Source organism: Xiphophorus couchianus, chromosome 21, assembly GCF_001444195.1.
Source record: "Xiphophorus couchianus chromosome 21, X_couchianus-1.0, whole genome shotgun sequence".
NCBI classification, from domain to species: domain Eukaryota; kingdom Metazoa; phylum Chordata; class Actinopteri; order Cyprinodontiformes; family Poeciliidae; genus Xiphophorus; species Xiphophorus couchianus.
Window position 1 is genome coordinate 18,063,160 of NC_040248.1, and position 22,526 is coordinate 18,085,685.

The following is a 22,526-nucleotide window of genomic DNA, read 5'->3' on the forward strand; positions in this document are numbered from 1 at the left end:
GATTCATATACGTCTACAGAAGGGTCACATTTATATTTGTTTTTTTTATAAAGAGGACAATGCATATTAGCGTTAATACATATGGAAACATGCCAGATTTAACCAGAGAGGCTAATTTACACCTGTAGTCCCCTAGCAGGTTGATGGAAGAGATTAAAAAATTACAATTAGCTTGTATTACAACATAAATAACCCAAGATTCATGACAGATTTCAACGTACAGCTAAAAGTAGTGTAATTTACATTATCATTAATAATAAAAATAAAAACAGTCACAACCATAAGGGGAAAAAAAAGGAATATAAAACCAGATAATTTCAAAATTATTCAAAACATAACTGCAACTTTTGTTATCTAGAACTGTTGATTTAACAGTTTTTGGTTCCAAATGCAAGAGTTTGCACAGTTGGACCAGAGATGAGCTGATCGATTTTATCGATTTGATTTCGTCTCCTCTTCGACATCAGGGTCCTCCTGGCCGCGCCGGTCTCCCCGGCGCCGACGGCTTACCGGGACCTCCAGGTACCATGCTGATGCTCCCAGTAAGTCCACCACAAAAGAAGTCCATCATTTTGATTTCCATCGCTCATATAGCGTACCGAGCCGTTTGCGTCTGTGTGTGCCGGACAGTTTCGCTTCGGTGGGGACGGCGAGAAGGGTCCGGTGGTGTCGGCCCAAGAAGCCCAAGCACAGGCCATCCTCTCCCAGGCCAGGGTGAGTGAAAACCTGCAGACTGTCAGCTGCATCCACTTCTCTTTACACAGTGCTCGCTTGGTTGGGGGCTTGGGGAGAAGAGGTGTTTAGATGGGGGTTTTGTTGGGGAAACAGAAGGGGGTTGCCCTGTGTTTTGTTGACTTTGTGAGGCTAAAAGAAGACTTGCTGAGAAAGGGCTGAAGAGCAGCAAAATAAATAGCCACTTTGAACAGATGCTCATGCAGGAGAGACCGCTAAAAATACAACTCGCTATATTTGGGTGGGGTAAACTAACAGCTGGACAAACTGGGGGAAAACTGCGACCCAGTTGAATAAGACATAAATTCAGTGAATTATCCAATTAGTTGACACAAGATTTTTGAAATATTTAAATTGCAAAACTAATTTCAATTCTTTTATTTTTTTTTACCTGTGTACAATAGTAAGCTAAACAGGTATAGCAGTATATTTATGAAATTAACTCAATTGTAACTCAGTTTTTGTTCAAATTGCGTCTGTGAGTCATTGTACAGGTAGAACATAAAAAGGTCTCCTGCACATTTGCCTCGTTAAGGAACATTAAACGCTAAAGATTTTTGGATAGACTGTCTCCTTCTTTCATTGTCTAGAAAAGCAAGTCTCAACGCAAAAAAAAAAACGGTTGTCTGTTTCTAGCATTTGTGCATTTTAGTTGCTCAGTAAAAATAAGCCTCAAAAATATTTCTTAAAAAAGCGTCCATCTGCATCGAGCACCTGTGCCGGGGGTCAAATTTGTAACATTCTTGAGCGGTGGTCAGGGCTGCAAAAGGGCCCCCAGGCTGCGCTAGACATTTCTTGATGAGCAAAATTCCCGAATAAAATATCTCAGTAGTGCAAAACCGCCAAAAATAGTTCAAAATGTTTAAGTCTAGATATTAAAGGAAACATGCTCGGTGGTACTTCTAAAAGCCTGCCTGCAGGAAAAGTGAAAACATGCTAACAACAAATCTTTAAATGTAAATCAATATATTAAAAAAAATCATCAACTAATCCTGTTTTCTGTTACATCTGAGTATTGAAGTGCTGCTTTCATTTTGATATTTTCTCTTTCTTTCATATACAATTTTTTTTTTTTTTTTTTTTGTCTAACACAGTTTCAGAATGAAAATGTTGGTGTTTGTCTCTGTTTGTGGCCTGCAGCTGGCGATGAGGGGACCTCCTGGGCCAATGGGTTTGACTGGAAGATCTGGACCGGTGGTGAGGCTCTCATTTTTTAAAATTTCGCTGTTCACAAATTGTCACGTGACCCGTGCCACTCGTCCTATCGGCTTGGATGAAGGAGAGGCTGTCAGCAAATTATTTTGAACCTTCCAGGCAAAAAACAAAACAAAACAAACACGTTTTAAGGTGTTTAAAATGATTATTTTTAGTGTAGCGTAAAGTTTGTGTCTGATGTGTGTATTATTAGTGCCTTAAGCAGCTCAGTGGACACACTCCCTGTCTGTTAAGTGGAGCTGCCCCCTACCACACCCAGACCCTTCATTTTTCTTAGGACCTGTTGACACACGATCCGGGGCTTATTACCGTAGAAACGAGGCAGAGAATTACACCCCGTTCGATCTGCTCGCGTCTTCTGAGTAGCAGCAGGAAAACTCTGATAAGATCAGATGGGAATAAGTTGATCCAAAGGAATAAGATGAGATGAGAGGGGATCAGCGATTGGTGGATTCTAGCTGACTGAAATAATAACTTAATAGTAAACAAAGCGAGTTATTATATCCAAGCTGCTTCTCCATAGTCAGCTCTCAAACCCACGCTGATATGACGGCTGATGTCAGAGCTAGAAGCTGATCTTTCTTGTTTTGTTTTGTTTTGTTTCATTGTAAATGAACGTGAAACTTCATCATGTAAATAAATAACATGGTTGTTCTATATGATGTATTTTGCGTTTTCTAAGGTTTCGAGCATTCGCACCGATTTTTCAAATTCTGATTTACGCAAAACAAGTATTTTGAATTGAACATCAGTATTTGTAAAATAAAAAAATAAAAAAAAAGAAAAACTTAACAAAATTTGTCACAACTGAGTAAGCGAACCTGGAAATTTCACAATTCATGCCTTGAGTAGAATTCATCCTCTTTATACAAAGCTAAATAATGCCATCTGCTGTCTGGTCTGGATTATATCATTTATTTTGCTCCGAGCTACAGAAGCTAAAGATTCATGAAGTGTGTGTTGGTGTGTGTGTGTTTTTTTTTTTTGTCTTTAGGGTCCACCTGGCTCAGGTGGGCTGAAGGGTGAAAGCGGAGACCACGGTCCTCAGGTGAGTGAGGAATAAAAATTCAACTGGTGAACTGAAGTGTCTTTCAGTTCCCACTAAAGGCTGCTTTCGAACCCCTGCGCGTTGCCGGGCTCTAAATGGGTCTCCTGTGCCTACGCAGGGCCCACGTGGCATTCAAGGACCCCCTGGACAACCTGGCAAAGTTGGCAAAAGGGTGAGTGAACTCAGTCACCTTCAACGCCCACGTGGAAAACTGTGCATTTGTGTGTGCGCGTGCAGCCGTGTTTTTATTTTTCGCTGGGCTCGAGCGCTGCGAGGATTGTTTTCACTCCAATAAACAATTTCTTGATAAGTGCTTACAGGGATCCACGGCCTCGCAGCTAATCTGGGGCCTGCAGTCAGTCGCCACGGTGCAGCAGCAGCTCGACTCGGGCCAAACGTCCTGATGTATGAGGACAATAATGGATAGAAACCGTCCAAAAATGTAGGAAATGAACCAAATTCAGTCGTCTGCTCTGAAGTGTTTGAATTAATTAATTCTGAATTTTGAATGTGAATCTAGAAAGCGTCTCTGCGTCTGGAATTTAATACCTTCACATTCACACACAGCCTGCCCGAGGTGTAAGCGAGCTTTGCGGCAACGTGGTAATTTGATTTTACATAGGACAGGCTTACAGATGCACCAGCTCCATGTGTACTGACGTACTAAGAAAAGTTTTCATAATTAGAAAGTGGTTTTAACAGTTAGATTTCAGTACATTAAAATGTCAAACTACTTGTTTTGGCATTCTTTGTGCAAACTGATTAAATATAGATCTATGGCTACATTCACACAACAGGTCTTGATGCTCAATTCTGAATTTTTAATTTTTATTTTTTTATGGCTGAAATTCAATTATTATTATTATTATTTTATTTTTTTATTTTTTTGCGTGTTCATTCATACCACTTAAATGTGACTGAAATAAAACTTCTGTGTGAACGGTTTATTACTCCAGAGCGACCCGCATGTACAGAAAAGGAACGTTGAGATTGGATTGTTTACAGAAGTATTAATGGAACCCATTGTGTATGGATACATTTTAACGTTATTCAGAGCCAATAATACCTTCATAAGATCTTAGCAACACGAAGGAAGCTAATTAAAACAGAGCACAACTAAAAGCAACGGCCTTTTTGTCGAGCATCGACTGCAACTTCTGTAGGGAAGCCTGTCTGGATGCGCAGTCACAACTAAGAGTGGTGTGATTGTGATGTGATGGGCTTCAGTGACACAGATGTCTTTCATCATTTTTTCAGAAATCTAATTTCCAGCCATTGTTTACCTCCAGATTTACCGCATCTGGCTTCTTCTGGTAAAGAAATGCGACGCACGTTTCACGTCAGTGAACAAAATGTAACATGATGGTTCAAACTGAAGACGCTTTAAAAAATAATTAGATATTTATTTGAATTAGCACCGCATGTGGATGTTTCAGACATTGGATTTTGTTTTGAAGTGAAAAGATTGGAATCGGGCCGTTCAGGCCGCCGAGAGAAAGTCGGATCTAGGTCATGTTTTGGATCTGCTATTTCCTCTGTTGTAAACGGGTGGTGAGATATTTTATCGATTATTTCCAGTTACCCCCCCCATCACCTTTTCATATAGACCTTATTACTTCTAAAAATGAATTTCTGTACCGTTACTGCACTCTTAATAATGAATAAAAGTTATACGGTTTACAACTTTAAAACAGGCGCTGAACTTATTTATTTGTAGAAATGCACCAGTTAAAATTTTGTGGCTGATTTCTGAGTTATGATTTTTTTGTAACAACTTGACCTGCTGATACCAATTATTGCCATTTGCGAGTTGTCATAATATACTGAGACATGCATATATACGTTTTGTTCTTTTTTCTAGTTCCCGTTCTTTTTGTATGGGATAAATCTCTGCAAATCAGAGTTTTATGGCATCTTGTGTGGATTTCCTTTAGTCTGTGAGCTTTTCAAAGGTCTGCCAGCATTTTTGAATCCAGCAACTTCCATGACAGCCCGAGGTCAAAAGCTCTTTAATGTAAAGCAGAGCGGCTTTGCTGTACTCTGTTCAGCCTTCCTGTTATTTACGGAAATGTACTCACAACCTGAACAAAATACAGACATTTCAAGAAAATACAATTTCATTTTAAATTGATTCTTACAAAATAGCTTTGAGTCTTCTTCACTCAATTCCACACTGTAAAGTTGTATTATCAGGTTGCTAAAGTGCGTTGCGTTGACAAATCGGAAAAATGTGTGATTTCTATGTTTCTGAGTAACTCTAATTCACTCAGGAACATTTTTTTTTTGTCTTGGAGTATCTGTAGTTCAGGATTTCTATTCCAGTAAAATATTTAACCATTAGGAATGATCCACTTCTGTTGTATTCTACTGTATACTGTAATTGCTCCTGACAAATTCAGTCATTTAATACACAGTAGTGAAATTTTACAGTTCAACCTGTGCAAAAAAAGTTGCTAAAAACCAAGTCCTTGCTCTTTGCTTCGTACAGAGGATCTGAACCCTTCTCTACTGAGAAACGACTCGCTCCTGGAGACGTGGACTGAAGTTTTACCTTTTTTTACCTTCCTGGAAATTTCCTGCACCTGTAAATGACACCAGATGCTAACGCTAATTCAATATTTGGATGCCTGGCCAACACGAACTTAACACCGTCATTCACTTCCTGCAAATGTTGCCACTGCTAAATTTACAGGCAGACTACAATTCTGAAGCAGCGCAGAAAATCAGTGTCAATGTTCACTTATTGGCCAGTGGAAATTCCACAGTTGAAATCACGCTCAATGGGAGAAATCCCAAACGGAGCACTGAAGGGAGATGAGAATCAAACAGAATTGCCCTGGAAAGCTATTTTACAGCCAATCAAACCTGCTGGTAAGACAGAGCTAAACATAACAGACACCATCTCTTCAATTTGACTTCTATAGAGATCTTAACTAATCCAAAACACGGTGGTATTTATGAAACATTCATTGGCGTACGCATAAATAGTGTGTAAATATTTGAGTGTGAAATGTGTTTCTCTCCCACATTAAGGGTCGGGCCGGTGCTGACGGCGCTCGTGGAATGCCCGGAGAGCCAGGCTCTAAGGTAAAAACCACTGAACTGAACGGGGGAGAGATAAGGGACATATGGCTGTGTGTCATTCATGAGGATGTGGTTTCATTGTGTGTCACTATTTTTACTCACAGGGCGACCAAGGCTTTGATGGACTTCCCGGGCTGCCTGGAGAAAAGGGCCACAGGGTGAGCGCAGGGAGGCTGACGTTGCTTTTTTTAAGTTTCTTTAAACTTAATTTTGCCATTTTTTTGATGATGTCGCCATTTTAGATTAGAGTGAAAAGCTGAGAATCTGACGTGCTGAGAATAAAAAAACAGATTATTTTGGTATGGAACGTGTCTTTTAGTTAATTCTGAGCTTCATGACATAAATCCTGTTTTCATGTGCGATAAGTCACAAAACTGGCATCAGAGGAAAATCTCCTTACTGGTGATTTGTCTTCTTAGATTGCTTTAATTTACCAACGAGCTGCAGGGGGCTTCTTAACGTTTTGGATTTCCAGTGTCTTTTCATGATCGTGTTGAGTAAGCTTCTTAAATTTGAATGTGATGAGTGAACAGCTGCTGTGCCGGGAGGTATTGAATGAGAAGCTGATCTCTATTCCACTCATTGACCCGCATTAATCAGAGTGCGTGAAAAGATTAAATCAAAGTGGAGCGTAGAAGCCAAGTCAATAGTTTTAGAGGGCATCAACCTATCTGCTTATCCCACATCGGTTGTGATTTAATTGATTTCTTACTACAGTTTAATGAATCAGTTTCAAGACCTGCAGATACAAATAGATATAGTATAATAGTTTATTAAAAAGTACAAAGGGAAATGTGTTTTCGAATGTAGACACAAATGAAGGCGTTAGCAAGCATTAAATGGACAAAAGTGCATGAATGGAAAACCTTCAGCAACATAATGGACGGTTGAACAAATATGTAATTCTATGATCAACAATTCAATCGGTTTTCATTTGATAAGCACTTTTCATACAGTCACGTTTAACAGGAAGTCTTTTATGGAAGTGAAAAATGTCAGCTTTAAAACCACAATGGAAATGTACAAGTATTACTGCCACGCTAAGAAGTTAGAAAAATAAAATTACGAGAAAAATATCAGGACATTTTGAGAAAAAAAAGTCATATCATTACGAGAACAAAGTTGTATGAGAATAAAGTCGAAATAATACGAGAATAAAGTCACGACATCATGATTTTCTTTTCATATTACAACTTTGTTCTCATATTATTTTGACTAATTTTATTATTATTATTATTATTATTTTAAATTGTGACAAATTAACAATTTTTTTTCAAGTTAGAGCTTCATCTTTTTTTCTTTCTTTTTTTTGTCAATTCAGTTTGTTAATAGGCAGTTTTATCGATGCATTGCGCCACAACCGGCCGTTTTGAGGGCACTCGTGATCTTGATGCTGCCCAAAATGACAATGAGGCAAGCGTGAATGCTGCAGGGGCTCCCTTCTGCATAAGAGCAACGTTTGAGTTTCAGCAAACGTAGAAAGCCCAGCCGACGTTATGGTAATCGGCTTATGAAAAATGAACCTGTCTGCCGTGGTTCGCAGGGCGAGCCGGGGTCGATGGGACCAGCAGGAGCCCCAGGAGAGGACGGACAGAGAGTGAGTACTCCGTCTGTGTTGGAACCCTTTAAAGTTTCCCCCCCACCTCTAAGGGAGGTGACAGCTTTGTTTAAATCAGCTGTGATGCACCCTCAGGCAACACACACACACACACAGGGAGGACAATATAAACCGAGGAGGAGGAGAGTTTGTGTTTAACCTTTCCACCCCTCCAACTAAATACCCTAAACTGCCACACCGCATCCACCACAAAGCTGTCACAGGCTCAGATTAGATCTCCGCCTGATATAAAGGGAGTGTCACTCCGCATTATGTAACAATGTAATAAAATCAGGCTTCAGAATGGAATAAAACTTCACTAAAACCGCATTACGTACCAATTGACTTGAATTGTTTTGTACTATATGCTAGTACCGAAGATAATGGTTACGAGTCTGAAAAGGCGACGAAACGACCGAAAGTTTGGAATTTGTTGACCAAAGTTTCAATTAAATAAATAAAATCTACATGATCGTTCTTAGTAGCACAATGATTCGGACGGACGCAAACAGCCTGCGATGGTTTATTATACGATGCGCCACATTATAACGTCATTTCTAAAAAAAAAAAAAAAAGAGCTACTTCCTGTAATTGTAATTTAATTAAAGCATCAATGTACTACAAGATGCATTAAAGGGTCTGATTACGTTTTTTGCTCCGATTATTACATAATGCGGTTTTACGATGTTTTGCTACATTCAGAAGGTTGATTTTATGACATTGTTGTACTCGCTTTGCAATACTTTCTTCCACGTTATGTAATAACGTTGTTTCATTTTGCGTCAATTATTGCATAATGCGCTTTTAACAGCGTCTCGCAGCATTTGGAAGGTCTGATTTTATTACATGTCTGCACGTTTTCTGTAATACCTTCCACCGCTTTACGGATTTTTACAAAACGGGGACGTAGCTCTTTGTTAAAAATGCCAACGTAATAAAGTGGCACATCGTGTAATAAACAAACACAAGCCGTTTGTGTTCATCCTAATCATTAAATGTGTGTCATGTTGCACATCCCATATGCAGTTAAACTGAAACGTTTGCCGATAAATGCCAAACGTTTGGACATTTAGTCAGCTTTTTGAGCCTCAGACATACCCAGAACCTTCAGTATTAACCTGCATGTCATTTAAGGTGAAGCGATTCCAAATGCGTTTTATTACACAATATTACACAATTAATGAAGTTTTTTTTTTTTTACATCACAGATTGCTAACGGGTTAAAGATTGTGGTTGTACTTTCATTTTAGCGTTACTCATCCAACCTGCAGCATTTTTTAAAATATTCATCTCTTTTTTTTCTTCCCAAAGGGTGAAGACGGAGAGATTGGGCCCAGAGGGTTAGCTGGAGAGAGCGTAAGAGTCGCATCGTTCTACAAAACTTTGGCATGCACTAGCTCTAATAATTTTATTCCAACTCGTTGTGTTATTTTTCTTTTTCTTCTGTTGTTCTGTAGGGGCCCAGAGGTTTGCTGGGACCTCGCGGTCCTCCGGGACCCCCCGGAGTGCCGGTGCGTACCGTGACTGTTATCGTCTTCCCTCCTCCGATAACCCACTTCCTGTAATTGATATGACAAGTCGTTTTCTTATCTCCTCTCCTCAGGGCGTTGCCGGAGTGGACGGGCCACCGGGTCCCAAAGGCAACATGGTACACACACACACGCCCCCACAGCCTCCTCTCAGTAAACACACTCCAATGTTCCCTTATCACTTCTGCGAACGTCGAAGGGTGCTGGACTTTTGGTTCAGATTGGGCCGTATGTGACCGGGTTTTAAAAATGCCTGCAGGATGCACAGCTGTGGGGTGAAAGGTCAGCCCAGCACCTCGAAGCAGCTCCGAGGCAGAGCAGATAAAGTCGAACAGCCGATCAGAACCTGGCTCGTAGTTTTCCTCTTTATATTAAACGGACCATAAAAGCATTAGAGGGTGAAATCGAACAAAAAGACACAAATATGACCTGACTGTGATCAGCACCACGGCGTACGGGAGACAGATTCTGATATTATTTTTACTGTAAAGCGACTTTATGAAGCCCTATGACGGGTGAAAACTGCTACATAAATCTGATGTCTTTTCATTCTTTTAAAAAATTGGTAAGAAAGAGAAATAAATTAATAAATTGTGGCAGTTACTGCATTTAACAAATGAAACATAAGAACTCCCCCACCTTATTTGGTTTTATATTTTAACATAAGTTAATTTTTTTGTTTGTTTTCAACAGTACTAACTTAACTTTCCATTTTATTTTCAATGTTATTACGTTTCCTTGTTTATTTTATTATTTTTTGTCTATTTTTTTATATTATGTATTTATTTAATATGATTTTTAAAAACTTATTGTCACATTTTATTTTTTATTTCTGTCTTCCTATGTTCAGAATTTATTTTATATAATTTTTTATGTTTCTCTTTGTCTCTTTTTTCCATTTTCATTCTTCCTTTCTTTACAAAGCCAAACTGGACTCCTCCTGGTGCTAGTGCAAACACGTATTAGGTCATTAGTCAAACCTGATCAGTTTCCTTTAAACTAAGTCAATCTGTTTCTTTAAGGGACCTCAAGGGGAACCGGGCCCACCGGGTCAGCAGGGAATCCCTGGAACACAGGTGACCAAATCAAACGCACCCCAGAAAACATGCTGCGCAGCTGCACACACAAAAGACGGCGGCCACAAACACATCAGCATTTAAATCAATGCAATTCATTCTAAACCTAACAACCAAATTTACATTTTATGGCGCTTTAGCGTTTGCAGTTTTATAAATATGTTGGTTTTTTTTAAAGTTTACCATGTTTACATTACAATCATTCATTTGGCACAAATCTCTTTATCCCCACACACACACATATGGGAGCTAAGTGTTTAAACTGACACAAAATCTTACCAAATATGTTGGGTCCACTTTCTAGTGCAAATAAATGAGTGCACTTGAAATTAGTCGAAACTAATGTGAAAGTAGCTTATCAGCAAGATAAAGGAGCTTCTTTTAAGTTAGTAATTCCATGATATTAATAAAAAATGATTAGGGATACTGGCAGATTACTTCACTTTTCCCATGATATAAGTGAAATAATCTAGAACGAGTAACTTTTTTTATTCTTCTTGTTTCTGAAAAGTTACTTGTTAGTTTTGCCTTATTTCAAGTGTACTAAGATATTTACACTAGAAACCAGACCAAAAGTTCTTGGTAAGATTTCTCCGTGTCTGGTGTGCTGGCTCTGACATTTATTTATGTTTTTTTTTTTTTATTCCTGCTCAGCTGCTCCACCTGTTGGTGCCCCCATGTATAAACACCAGCATAATCAGCCGCACACATCCACAAATATTTTAATGTGTTCCCTTCCACAAACTGAATGCAAACGTGTCCCCCCCCCCCCCCCCACACACACACACACACACACACGCACGGACACACCGCGTGACAGTTCAGTAGCAGCTCCACTATTTACAGCGCCAACAAACTCCTCGGTTTACTCAGCTTGTGTTTGTCGGTTTGAGTGTATTTGTTGATGCCACACATATATTTATTTATTAAGTGCATCTTGTTTCACAGGGCCTCCCCGGTCCTCAAGGTCCGATCGGACCACCTGGAGAAAAAGTAGGTTTTCTTTTCTTATTCAAATCGATTTAGATGTAAGTTTCCTTGCGTTGTTGCAGTTTACTACACCAGTTTTCTTCTTCTTTTTAAAAAAAATCTTGTTCATCTCTTCCTCATACAGGGCCCTCAGGGCAGGTCGGGACTTCCTGGACTGCCTGGAGCTGACGGGCCTCCTGTGCGTGCTCACCTAATACGTATATTGTTACTGCACACATACGCATCACTTCTTTAAGATAGCGTCTGCCTGCCTCCACTGTATTAATTTACTGAGGTCCATCTCAGTAAATTAGAATGTCAGCAAAAGTAGTTCAAAATTTGAAACTCTTATCTTGATGAGTATTTCTTACATATCCTGGCTAAGATATCATATAAGACGAATTGGATTTAATTGAAAAAAAATGCTTTTGGTCACCTAATGGACTTAATCATGGGAAGGACTGGTTCACTGTTGGAAAATTGAGTGGAAGATAAAGGTCTACCGAGATGCAAATGTAGCTGCTGTTTTGAGAGACATCCTTGTTCTCAAACAAGTTAGAATGTTAGAATGTTGTGGAAAATAAAAATAAAAAAGCTAATTAGAGGAAACTATTTAAAAATTAGTAAGACCCATTTTAAAAAAACAGAACAAATGTGGAAAATTTAGAGGTATTTTTTTTCTTCCGGCAATTAAAACAGATTTAAATGTGGTACTGTGTTGTTTTCCAGTGCTGCTTCTTTTTCAAAATGATGCTGTAGTTCAGAAAATTAAGCAGGATTTTAGCTTTGTCACTTTTTTTTTTTTTAGCTTAATACCTTAATATTTCTTTGGGTCAGTGTAGCTGTTGATATTTTTAACCTTATTCAAGAAGAAGCGATGAGTGGCTCCATTTGATACTTCCCATCATATTATGTTCCGACCTACCAGAAAAAAAGACATCTAGGATCCACATTCTTTGTTCTATTGTCCGTTAATTAATTCAGTCTGAAAATCCTGCATCTGTTATAGTCCTGCCTCTAACAGTTTGCAGTACAAAGTTTATGGAGACTGGATTAAACTAGAACAAAGTCTTAATGCTGTTAAATGAATGGATTAGCACAAATTAGCTGAAAAAGCTGAACTAAAGCAGAACACGTTCTAAATCTTCTAAAGTAGTTTAAATCTGCACAGAAGTAAACATTCAAACTTCAAGCTGTTGGATTGCAAATTTGTTTTGTCTGCAGCAATGCTACTGGAAGTATTAGCTGGAAAATTAGCAAAAGAGCCTGATGTCCTGTAACCCATTAAGGTTTTTGTTCTAGCTCAAAGCAAGTGGAAGTAGTTGCCCTTTAACGAACGTCGGATGTTAGACATGATTTTAAAGTTTCCTCCATTCGTTTCTATAGAGAAAAAGTCAACATCTAATGAAGTGCCACGTTTTTAAATTACTGAAATCACGGCAGACGCTTGCTACAAAACAAGCGAGTGACGCTGGACGTCACGTATATTCAGTTTGGACTATAAAGAAAAACGTCATCCATGCTACCCCATGAAGAAATACGCAGACAGAATTTACGTCTTCTTTTTTGGTTTACGACAAACGGCGAACCTTTCAGGCAGACCTGTGCCTCTGAAACCTCTCAAGGTGTTTTTTTTTTTCACAGCAGCAGTAAAGCGCCTGTGGGGCTTTGTTACCCAGACCCGTTGTTGCACCGAGTCGTCGGCCGAAGAGGCAAACACCCTCAGCTGCCCTCGGGCCAAAGAGCTCCCTGACTTACAGCTCTCTGCCTCCATGTCGCGAATAACAAGTTGCCGGTTGTTCCTCTCAGCTGAAGCTTTTCCTGGCAGGAAAAGCTTCATCACACCAGCAAGTTATCCACTAAAAATGAATCACTTGTTACTATTAAAAGTAGCGATTTAAGCATCACAGAGCCACAGTTGCGCTTCGGAAAAATGACCCCTCGCACAGTTCAGACGTCCTGTTCATAAAACCGAAGCTTGAAAAGGACAAAAAAAAAAAAAAAAAAAAAGTCTGATGTTTTATTCATGGATTCTGCAGTATTTGGCCTGGATCTGGCCCACAGAACCACGTTTTGCTTCGCCGGCCATCTGCAGCAGATATCCAGTGCAGCTCAGAGACTTCCTGCTGGTGGCAATACCAGCTCTCGTGTGTCTCAGATAGTTCTGAGGAGCTGCTGCATAAGAGTTTGGTCACAAGTCACTGTGTGCAGCGTTTTACTGAGTAACATTATTGAAGCGAGTCTTTTCTGACGAGTTTGACATTTTTTCACAGGGTCATCCTGGCAAGGAGGGTCCACCCGGAGAGAAAGGTTCTCAGGTAATATTTACAAATTAAATGGTGTACATAAATAAATATGGTGGCACAAACTCCCTTCCTCTGTCAAATAGGAGATCGGTTTCCAATCTATTAGCAAATCACAAGCATCAGCGTCACACAGTAGAGTCTCATTCTATTGAAAGATATTGGACTAACCACCTGTGGATTGAAAGACAATTGCATAAATGTAACGAGATCTTAAAATGAAGTTGATATTTTAAAAAGCAATATTAGAATTTTGGTTTGTGACACATTGAGCTATCACTGAAATATGATGTTGCTCTAGGGTCCACTGGGTCCTCAGGGTCCTCTTGGTTATCCTGGCCCCCGGGGTGTAAAGGTAGGATTGTTTTAGTGAATGTTTTTTTTTTTTTTATTAGAAATCCATCATTTTGTTTTTGTGCTGGGTTTTAATTCTGGTTCCTGTCCAACAGGGGGCCGACGGAGTTCGTGGGCTAAAGGGATCAAAAGGAGAGAAGGTAAACTTGTTAATGAGCCAGTTTGAGTGCAGACTTTCATAAACAATACCAAATGCAATACCAAAATATATGGAATTAGATTTCAGAATCTGTGAGATAAGTATAAAAAAAAGAAATACAAGTATAAAAAATATTTTTACTTCTTTTCTTTCTCCATTCCTTCCACCCTTCCTTCCTTATTTCCTTTACTCCTTCCTTCTTCTAATACTTTTTCACTGTTCCTTTAGCTTCTTCTGTTTGTTCCTTCCCTCTTTCTGTCCTTCCTTCCTTAGTTCCTTTTTCTATTCCTTGCTTCTTTTCTGTCTTCCTTCTTTTAATACTTTCTCACTGTCCCTTTTCCTTCTTTTGTTTGTTCCTCCCTTCTTTCTGTACCTTTTTTCTTCCTTCCTCCTTTCCTTCCTCAATTTCTTTCTTCCTTTGTTCCATCCTTTATTCTGTCTGTAAATGAGTTTTTTCCTTCCTCTCTTGTCTTCTTAGTCACCACTTTTCTTTCATCTCTTTCTTTTTCCTTGTGTCCTTCCCTCCGTTTTACCTCATGTCTTTTCCTTCTGTCTGTCTTTCCCTCATTCATTAATTTTTTCAGTTTCTCCTTCCTTCCTGTCTGTCCATAGTTTTTGTATATACACTGACTGAAAGCTCTGGAAAAGTCTGGATTAAATCTTTTTTTTTACATACAGGAATTGTGCATATACTGTGTATATATATATATATATATATACAGTATATGTACTGTATATATATATATACAGTACAGACCAAAAGTTTGGACACACTTTCTAATTGAATTCAATGAGAAGGTGTGTCCAAACTTTTGGTCTGTACTGTATATATATATATATATATATATGTATATATATATATATATATAAGAATTTAAAAATAATCTCTGCTGTATAATTGAGCTCCCTGATAGCACAAATATACCGAGCAGGTTTCTAGCAGTCTCGACACGACGGACGGCGAGGGGTGACAGTGAAAGCAGCAGAGAAGGTGTAAAAAGTTTGAGAGCAGGCTGTGAATGCATTCATGTCACAGATGTTCTGTCTGAAGCTGCCGCCGTCTACCTGTCGACTGTGTTTTGACTCTCCTGAGCTGAAGTGGATGCTCGGCGCAGGCCGAACACGACTCGGCGGTCAGTCGATAGGCATCCTCAGAGGGAGGCCGAGTCTTGCCTTGAAGTGACCCTCAGTCACTCACGGCTGGATGCGAAGCTGTCCTGCTGAAAAGCTTCTGCTGACGGAGAAACTCAGCCGTCAGTGCCACTCCGGTCACCAGACGCCACAATCTGAGCCGGAGTTTAAACCAACTTCAATATTCAGGATCAGTACGGTTATGCAGCGGTGTATATATCCATCCATCCATCCATCCATCCATTTTCTGTTCACCCTTGTCCCTAATGGGGTCGGGAGGGTTGCTGGTGCCTATCTCCAGCTACGTTCCGGGCGAGAGGCGGGGTACACCCCGGACAGGTCGCCAGACTGTCGCAGGGCAACACAGAGACATACAGGACAAACAACCAAGCACACACACACTCACACCTAGGGAGAATTTAGAGAAACCAATTGACCTAACAGTCATGTTTTTGGACTGTGGGAGGAAGCCGGAGTACCCGGAGAGAACCCACGCATGCACAGGGAGAACATGCAAACTCCATGCAGAAAGACCCCGGCCGGGAATCGAACCCAGGACCTTCTTGCTGCAAGGCAACAGTGCTACCAACTGCGCCACTGTGCAGCCCGCGGTGTATATATATATATATATATATATATATATATATATATATATATATATATATATATATATATATATATATATATATATATATATATATATATATATATATATATATATATATATATATATATATATAAAAATCTATTATCTGACTCAACTCGAGGGACTTGTTCCCACTGCAGTGGCAGGCATTTGTCTGATTTTTGTTCTGAATTATTAGTGATGAGGGCAGAAAAAAACAGACCTTGAGGAGAAAAATGTATGAGTAAACGACGCGCATTACTTGAAGTGTGTATCCAGTCAGGATGCAGGGTGGTGGCAAAAACGTGTTCGGCTCTGCATTATGCATCAGGTACTGCTGGAACACAAGAGCTCAAAAGAAGAAAGAAAGAAAGAAGGAAAGAGACGAGTTTTCCCTTTGATATTGACATGCATATGTCACATATATTAGATAGACAGACAGACAGACCTTGATGTTAACAGTATTTGGTATTAAGTATAAGAAAAAAGAACAGTAAATGGATTTTTGGATATGCTATTCCACTATCTGGCCACCAGATGGCAGCTCTAGTCCTCCGTTGCCCATTAGGAATTGGGATATGTAGCGAAGTGTTAGCTAGCTCAGACCTTTTTGTTGTTTATAAACTCTTTTTTTTTTTCTTTTTTTTTATCTGTATTTTAAAGAAGTGACCAAATATTTGTTTCTCTTAGGGCGAGGACGGTTTCCCAGGTTTTAAAGGAGATATGGGAATCAAAGGTGACCGGGTGAGGAGCTTGAATAAAACATCTTTTTTTTTTCCCCCACACAGCAAAAAACACAGAATCCTACCAAGTGTATTTGGTCGACTTTCTAGTGCAAAATGTCTTGGTACACTTGAGATAAGACAAAACTATCTAACTTGTAACTTTTCAGCAAGATGAAGGAGCTTAATTAAGTCAATAATTCCTTAATATTGATGAAAAAGTACTAGTTCCACTGGGAGATTATTTCACTTGTAATATGGGGGAAATATCTTGTTATAAGTGAAATAAAATGCCGGTGGAGATAGTATTTTATTTTAACTTATTTTGCCAATATTAAGGATTTTTAAAAAACTTACAACAGCCTTTTATATATTGTTGAAAAGTTACTTATAAGTTAGTTTTGTATCATTTAAGGCGTACAAAGATTTGCACTAAAAATAGAGGATAAATACTGTGTTTTTGCTGTGAACTTCATAGGTCAAACATTCACTCTACTCTGTACATTGAAACACTGATTTGAACATGTTCTATATATTTTTTTTTGTGGATGGCAGGGTGAAATTGGCATGCCTGGGTCCCGTGGAGAGGATGGTCCTGAGGGACCTAAAGGCAGAGCTGGCCCCAACGGAGAGTCGGGGCCTCTCGGTCCAGCAGGAGAGAAAGTAAAGAAAACTCTTATTTTTCTGGCTTTAGCTAAGTTGGACTTTTGCCCTTGCTCATCTTGTCGATGTGTCCCAGGGCAAACTTGGTGTCCCAGGATTGCCAGGTTATCCCGGACGACAGGGACCAAAGGTAAATATGAGTTACTTTCAACACGATGTATGTTTTATCATACCTGATAAAACATCACAGTGGGTCCTAGCAGCCATTATGTAGACTATCTTTAATCTTATTCCTTTAGAGTTCTATTTTGTACACCTAGAAATGTATTTCAAGGTGAGACATTTCAGAGTTCATGTGAAATGCCATAAGTAGGAGAGAATTACCTGATTGAATAAAAAATTCCGGCTGAGTAAAAAAAAATTACATTTTCTATAAAAATAACTGCTTATTAGATATGGGATTATAAACAAGCACTTGCTAAATGGTGACTTCTTAACATTTAGTGGAAAGGAAAGTTTTGATTGGTTTGACTTTAATAACATAACCTTCAAAGATATAAGATAAGATTTATTCATACCTGCACAAGGTATGAATAAAACATTGCTTTGTGTTTTATAGATGTTTCTTGCTCAGATTTTGGACAAGAAATGCAACATTCAAAAATTTGTGGCCAATTTCTGTTAAAGCTGTTTTTGAGCTTTTATTCGCTGACACCAATTTTAGCATTTTCTGGAATCTCTTTGAAAACTATAACATATAATAAGAACAGCACACAAAATACCATATTGTTTTTAGCCCGCCAGTACAACAATTACTTAGTAGGAGCGTAGGTGAGGTCATGTAGTCTTAAACTGTTTTTTAGCATCTTAGCTTTCATTAGCAGTTTGCTGTTAGCATAGGTCTCCTGTGGTGAATTCCCTGTAGAATGTAGTTACCTTCCATCTCAGATCTCCAAAAAGGTTAGCAACATTTTCTAATCCAACATGTTTTGTAGGCAAACAAAGTAGAAAACTGAGGAAGATTTTTTTTTTAAAAGCCTTTGCTAAGCTCCAGTCAGTCTTCCTATTATCAGCCTAAGTTTGTCTCTCTCTCTCAGGCTGAAGAAAACACAGCCATATAGTAATGCTGCGTTTTCTCTTAAACAGCTTCCTACATCTCTGACTTCATTTCTAAGGACGTCGCTGATACTGGAAATGGCTAACTTTGAGTCTTGTTCAGTCCTCGTTGAGGAGTGTTGTTGTCAGCTGGACTGTAGCATGATGGTGTGTTCACTGAGTTGGAAAAGACCCAGAAAAATAAATGGTCTGAATCCACATAGTGTTGTCCTGTTGTAGGAGGATGTTCTCCTTAAGATTAATCAAATAAACATCGAGACTAAGAAATATCCTCCTCTGTAGCCTTTATTACAGTGCATTAACTTTAACAAATTAGAGGGACAAAAAAGCATTTTTGTTGTAAGTTTTACATTTGCCACTTTAAGAGTCTGACACAGAGAAGCTCAGCGCTAACAGTGGAACACTGAGAAAGATATCTATCATCTCAGCAGATGAATACAACATAATCCCTTATTGTTATGGATGCGCTGACCCATGAAGCCTCATCTGCCTTCATGATATCTCCCTCTGATTTTTGACAGGGCTCGAGTGGATTCCCCGGCTTCCCTGGAGCAAACGGCGAGAAAGGAGCACGGGTGAGGGGAAACACACACCCATAACACCTGGAGACATAAAAAAAACTCACTTATCATGCGTAACATAAAATTTGTTCCACCTTGAAGGCATTTTTGTCAAATAAAGCTACGGCAAACGGCATGTTGGGCGAGAGAACGACTGATTTGGAAACAGTTATGGAGCCTCGAGGCTGAGCTTGTTCTCACGATTTTGGGTTTTATTTCAGATCAAATTCAGGACACAGGTTTTAATTTGATCTTTTAAGAGGGCACCAAACTCTTTAGTGTTGCTTTAGAGTCGTAACCCAGGGTTTGAGGTTTAGTAGAGCTTATTTCCTGTTTTCAATTACTACAAACTGTGAAGAATAAGAAATGGTGCGAAGAGATCTATTAAGGAGTTTCTATAGACTTTTACCAAGCAGATACATTATTGCAGTGGTTCCCAAAGATTTTCTTGTGCCCCCCCCCCTCAAAAAAAATCAACTGGGCACACACATTGTTCAACCAGACATAAACCTAAACACGTATTTTGTTTTCAAACTCCACTGAAGTTTATTTCACACTGCAACAAAACAAACTACAAACCATCTTTACAGTGAAACACTTTTGTGTAACTGTTTTGTTTTTTTTCATTCATCCATACCGCTTCCCGTGTCCCCCCCGCCCCATAGGGGGCGCACCCCACACTTTGGGAACCACTGCATTATAGCAACATTATAGGACTGCGGTCTGCTTTCTGCATGTTATCATTACATTAGAAACACGGACACTAATGGTGTAACCGAACAGCTTGAGTTTGGTTACATCATTGTTGATTGTGTTAGCTTTCTCTCTGAGGTAACAGCATTCAGCAACAGTTGCATCAAAAAGACCCAACTAAGAATATAGCAGGTAAAAGAAATGTTTCTTCATCCCTGAAAAATCTTTATGGTGGGAGGTTCAGCTACGGTGAAGATGGCTTTAATAATGTCTAGAATCAAGACAATTTCTTATTGAGCTGTCTCGCCACCAGTGCAGAGCTTGCTCGGATGCTTGGACAACACTCTTTTAAGAAGAACCGCTGCTAATAATTAAAAAACAACCATTTCAGTTACAAAAAAAACATCAATATCAGCTGCAAATCTGCCAGAAATATCAGCATGGACCTCAGAAGATTGGTGCAAAGAATGATTTCCGTGTTGAAATTCTTCTTTTAATTGGCTGGAAACATCTAGAAAAGAACGTCTGGAGAGGAAAAGTCGAGCCGTACCACAAACACTGTGACAGACCAATCCTGTGGCGTGAGCGCAAGCATCCAGATACAGTTTATATGTGGATTTGTTAATAATCCAAGATGGCTTGCTTCCCCGCAGTCCTACTCTAGAATACTGTGGGGTCCAAACATAGTCCAAGAACTACTTCTGCTGACCATCAACGTGCATCATGTTGAGGGTCCATGTCATCCGACATTAGTGAGAAAACAGCTGAAAAATCAAAACACTAAAGTGTTTATGGAAACGGCTTAGATTTTCAGCCCACTGCAAACCGCTTGGTCAAATTAAGGCATGTTGACTAGCAGATGGCAAAAAGAAAAAAAAAAAAGAAGTTACGAGCAGAAGTAAGAGAGTAATGGATGGGATTTAGCATGAAAGTTCACATCCTGTACGGAGAAGTTGACGCTCCAAATGCACACTCTAACTTCAATTTTGATGAGTTTGGTTCTAATAGCCTGTAAAGCTAATAAAAGGTTTTATGTGTTCTTCATTAAAAACAGCAGATTTACATAAAATAATCTTAGGCTCAGCTACAAAATATTTGTGTTTATAGTCAAAACCTTGGGGACTGACTCCATAGAAACAAATCGCCCTGCAGCCTGGCCACAGATAATTGCTTTTGCATATTTTGTAAAACAACAGAGGAAGCATCATTAGCTTATTTTTATTCTAAAGTTCGGTATATGACTTGTGTTGCTTATTTTTCTGATGAATAGCAGCTAATAGTTAAAACAGATGAGGCAGGATTTCTTCTCCACTCTTAGCTGTAAGCCTGACCTACTCCTCTCCAGATCTGAACAGCACGCAGAATTCATTATTTTTCAAAACTTTGACGGCATTGTGTGTCGTCTTGGCGTTGATGTAAAATTGACTTGGCGTGCATAAACAGGAAAACAAGCAGAATAGAAGGATTTTATATATTTTTTCTTTCGCCGTCTTTGCTCTTGTCTGTAAACTCTGCAGTCCTCTAAGCAGCTCCACCCACACAACGCTTCCCTGCAACGTGAGCCACCTTATTGTTGGCATTTTTCAACAGCATACTGATTAAACAAACAAAAAACATCCCACTTCTACTTCCTTTGGTACAAAAGTTTTTTGAAGCCAATGCAATGCTCTGAAAATGACCGATTTCTGTTTAATGTCTGTGTTAAGAAATAAAACCAGACGTTTGCTTTAGACGGTGCCGCAAATCCATAAGGTTTTCTCTGATGGATGATATCGATCCTTGTCTAATAAATATCAGGAAAAAGCGTGGAACAAAGACAAACCTCATAAAACTGACCTGTTTTCTTTTGGCTATCCAACAGGGCATTGCTGGGAAATCTGGTCCTAGAGGACAGAGAGGTCCAACGGTATGTCCTCCTCCCTCGATGATTTATTTATTGACTAATTATATACCATCAAACAATCTGAAAAACGTCAAAGACATCATATTAATGAGCAGTTTCTCTCCCTCTTCCTCTCTTTAGGGGCCTCGTGGGGCTCGAGGAGCCAGAGGTCCAACGGGCAAACCCGGTCCCAAGGTAAACCCGTCACAACAAAACATGATTTTCTGAATTCCAGAATTTCTGTGAAGGACTTTATCCTTCAGTCGAAGCCCATCCGAAATAAGTTCATACTCTTAACTAAATGTTGACCAACAGTGATGCTGTGCTGTGTGTTTCAGGGCACAGCAGGAAACGACGGCCCCCCTGGCCCGCCTGGTGAGAGAGTAAGTCCTCTACGCCCGTGTTTCGTGTCCGTGTAGTAAGTCTCAGTGCGCATTAATACACACTGACTACAAAATCAATCAATCAGCCAACGACAACCAGGTTAGCAGAGAGCTCCTCCATACAGAGACACCTGGGGCTAACGGAGCCGTCTGAGCGCAGGTCTGATGCGCCATCTGCTTTGTGCTACAGCCGCGCTTTCCTTTGTTTATTCTCATCATTTGGTCTGATGTTGGTGCTAACCAGATGACTTAGCCCTGCAATACAGTGGCGGCACTCGGAACGTGACATTTGCTGGCTGCTGAGCTGGAGCTCCTGGCTGCCGTCCGTCTGCCTGCCTTAACATCTCCGTGAAGCCGTCGGTCAGAGCGTGTGGGGCTGGCTGAGGGCATGAAAGTGTGTCAGCATCCCTGATTTCTTTCCAGAACTTTCTTAAACCTTTTTTACTTCTTCTAACCCCATTTTTAAGCCCCCTTTTAATTATACTGAAGAAAGCAAACTGAGTTTTCGATATCAACCCATGTATGGTGTGTTTTCTGGCTGGGGGGAAAAAAATGGATTTTTAAGTTCCAATCATTACTGATTAAGTGCAAAATTAATTGATTTTCCTTAAAGTTTTTCATTTTAAAACGTTTAATAAAAGTGAATCCGAATATGTTGCACACTACAGTAAACCGTGAGTAGCACGTTTATTTTTTCCCTTTGGTGTTTCTCACGGATATTAAAAAGAGCTTTATTAAAAATAATAAAAAATTTAATTAAATCAA

At 39.5% G+C, this 22,526-nt stretch overlaps 1 protein-coding gene across 6 annotated transcripts in view; it reads left to right on the forward strand.

The window, feature by feature from the left end:
* Positions 1-22,526, forward strand: part of col11a1a (collagen, type XI, alpha 1a) — a 98,898-nt gene that overhangs the window by 32,983 nt on the left and 43,389 nt on the right. For all 6 annotated transcript variants that reach the window (XM_028005575.1, XM_028005572.1, XM_028005574.1 and 3 more), the window contains 24 exons: positions 468-542; positions 631-714; positions 1,873-1,929; positions 2,942-2,995; positions 3,114-3,167; positions 6,029-6,082; positions 6,184-6,237; positions 7,623-7,676; positions 8,988-9,032; positions 9,134-9,187; positions 9,280-9,324; positions 10,228-10,281; positions 11,230-11,274; positions 11,396-11,449; positions 13,524-13,568; positions 13,855-13,908; positions 14,003-14,047; positions 16,493-16,546; positions 17,080-17,187; positions 17,264-17,317; positions 18,765-18,818; positions 21,358-21,402; positions 21,520-21,573; positions 21,717-21,761. In XM_028005575.1, coding sequence (XP_027861376.1) covers positions 468-542; positions 631-714; positions 1,873-1,929; positions 2,942-2,995; positions 3,114-3,167; positions 6,029-6,082; positions 6,184-6,237; positions 7,623-7,676; positions 8,988-9,032; positions 9,134-9,187; positions 9,280-9,324; positions 10,228-10,281; positions 11,230-11,274; positions 11,396-11,449; positions 13,524-13,568; positions 13,855-13,908; positions 14,003-14,047; positions 16,493-16,546; positions 17,080-17,187; positions 17,264-17,317; positions 18,765-18,818; positions 21,358-21,402; positions 21,520-21,573; positions 21,717-21,761 — 1,341 coding nt within the window. The remainder of the gene's footprint in view (positions 1-467; positions 543-630; positions 715-1,872; positions 1,930-2,941; positions 2,996-3,113; positions 3,168-6,028; positions 6,083-6,183; positions 6,238-7,622; positions 7,677-8,987; positions 9,033-9,133; positions 9,188-9,279; positions 9,325-10,227; positions 10,282-11,229; positions 11,275-11,395; positions 11,450-13,523; positions 13,569-13,854; positions 13,909-14,002; positions 14,048-16,492; positions 16,547-17,079; positions 17,188-17,263; positions 17,318-18,764; positions 18,819-21,357; positions 21,403-21,519; positions 21,574-21,716; positions 21,762-22,526) is intronic.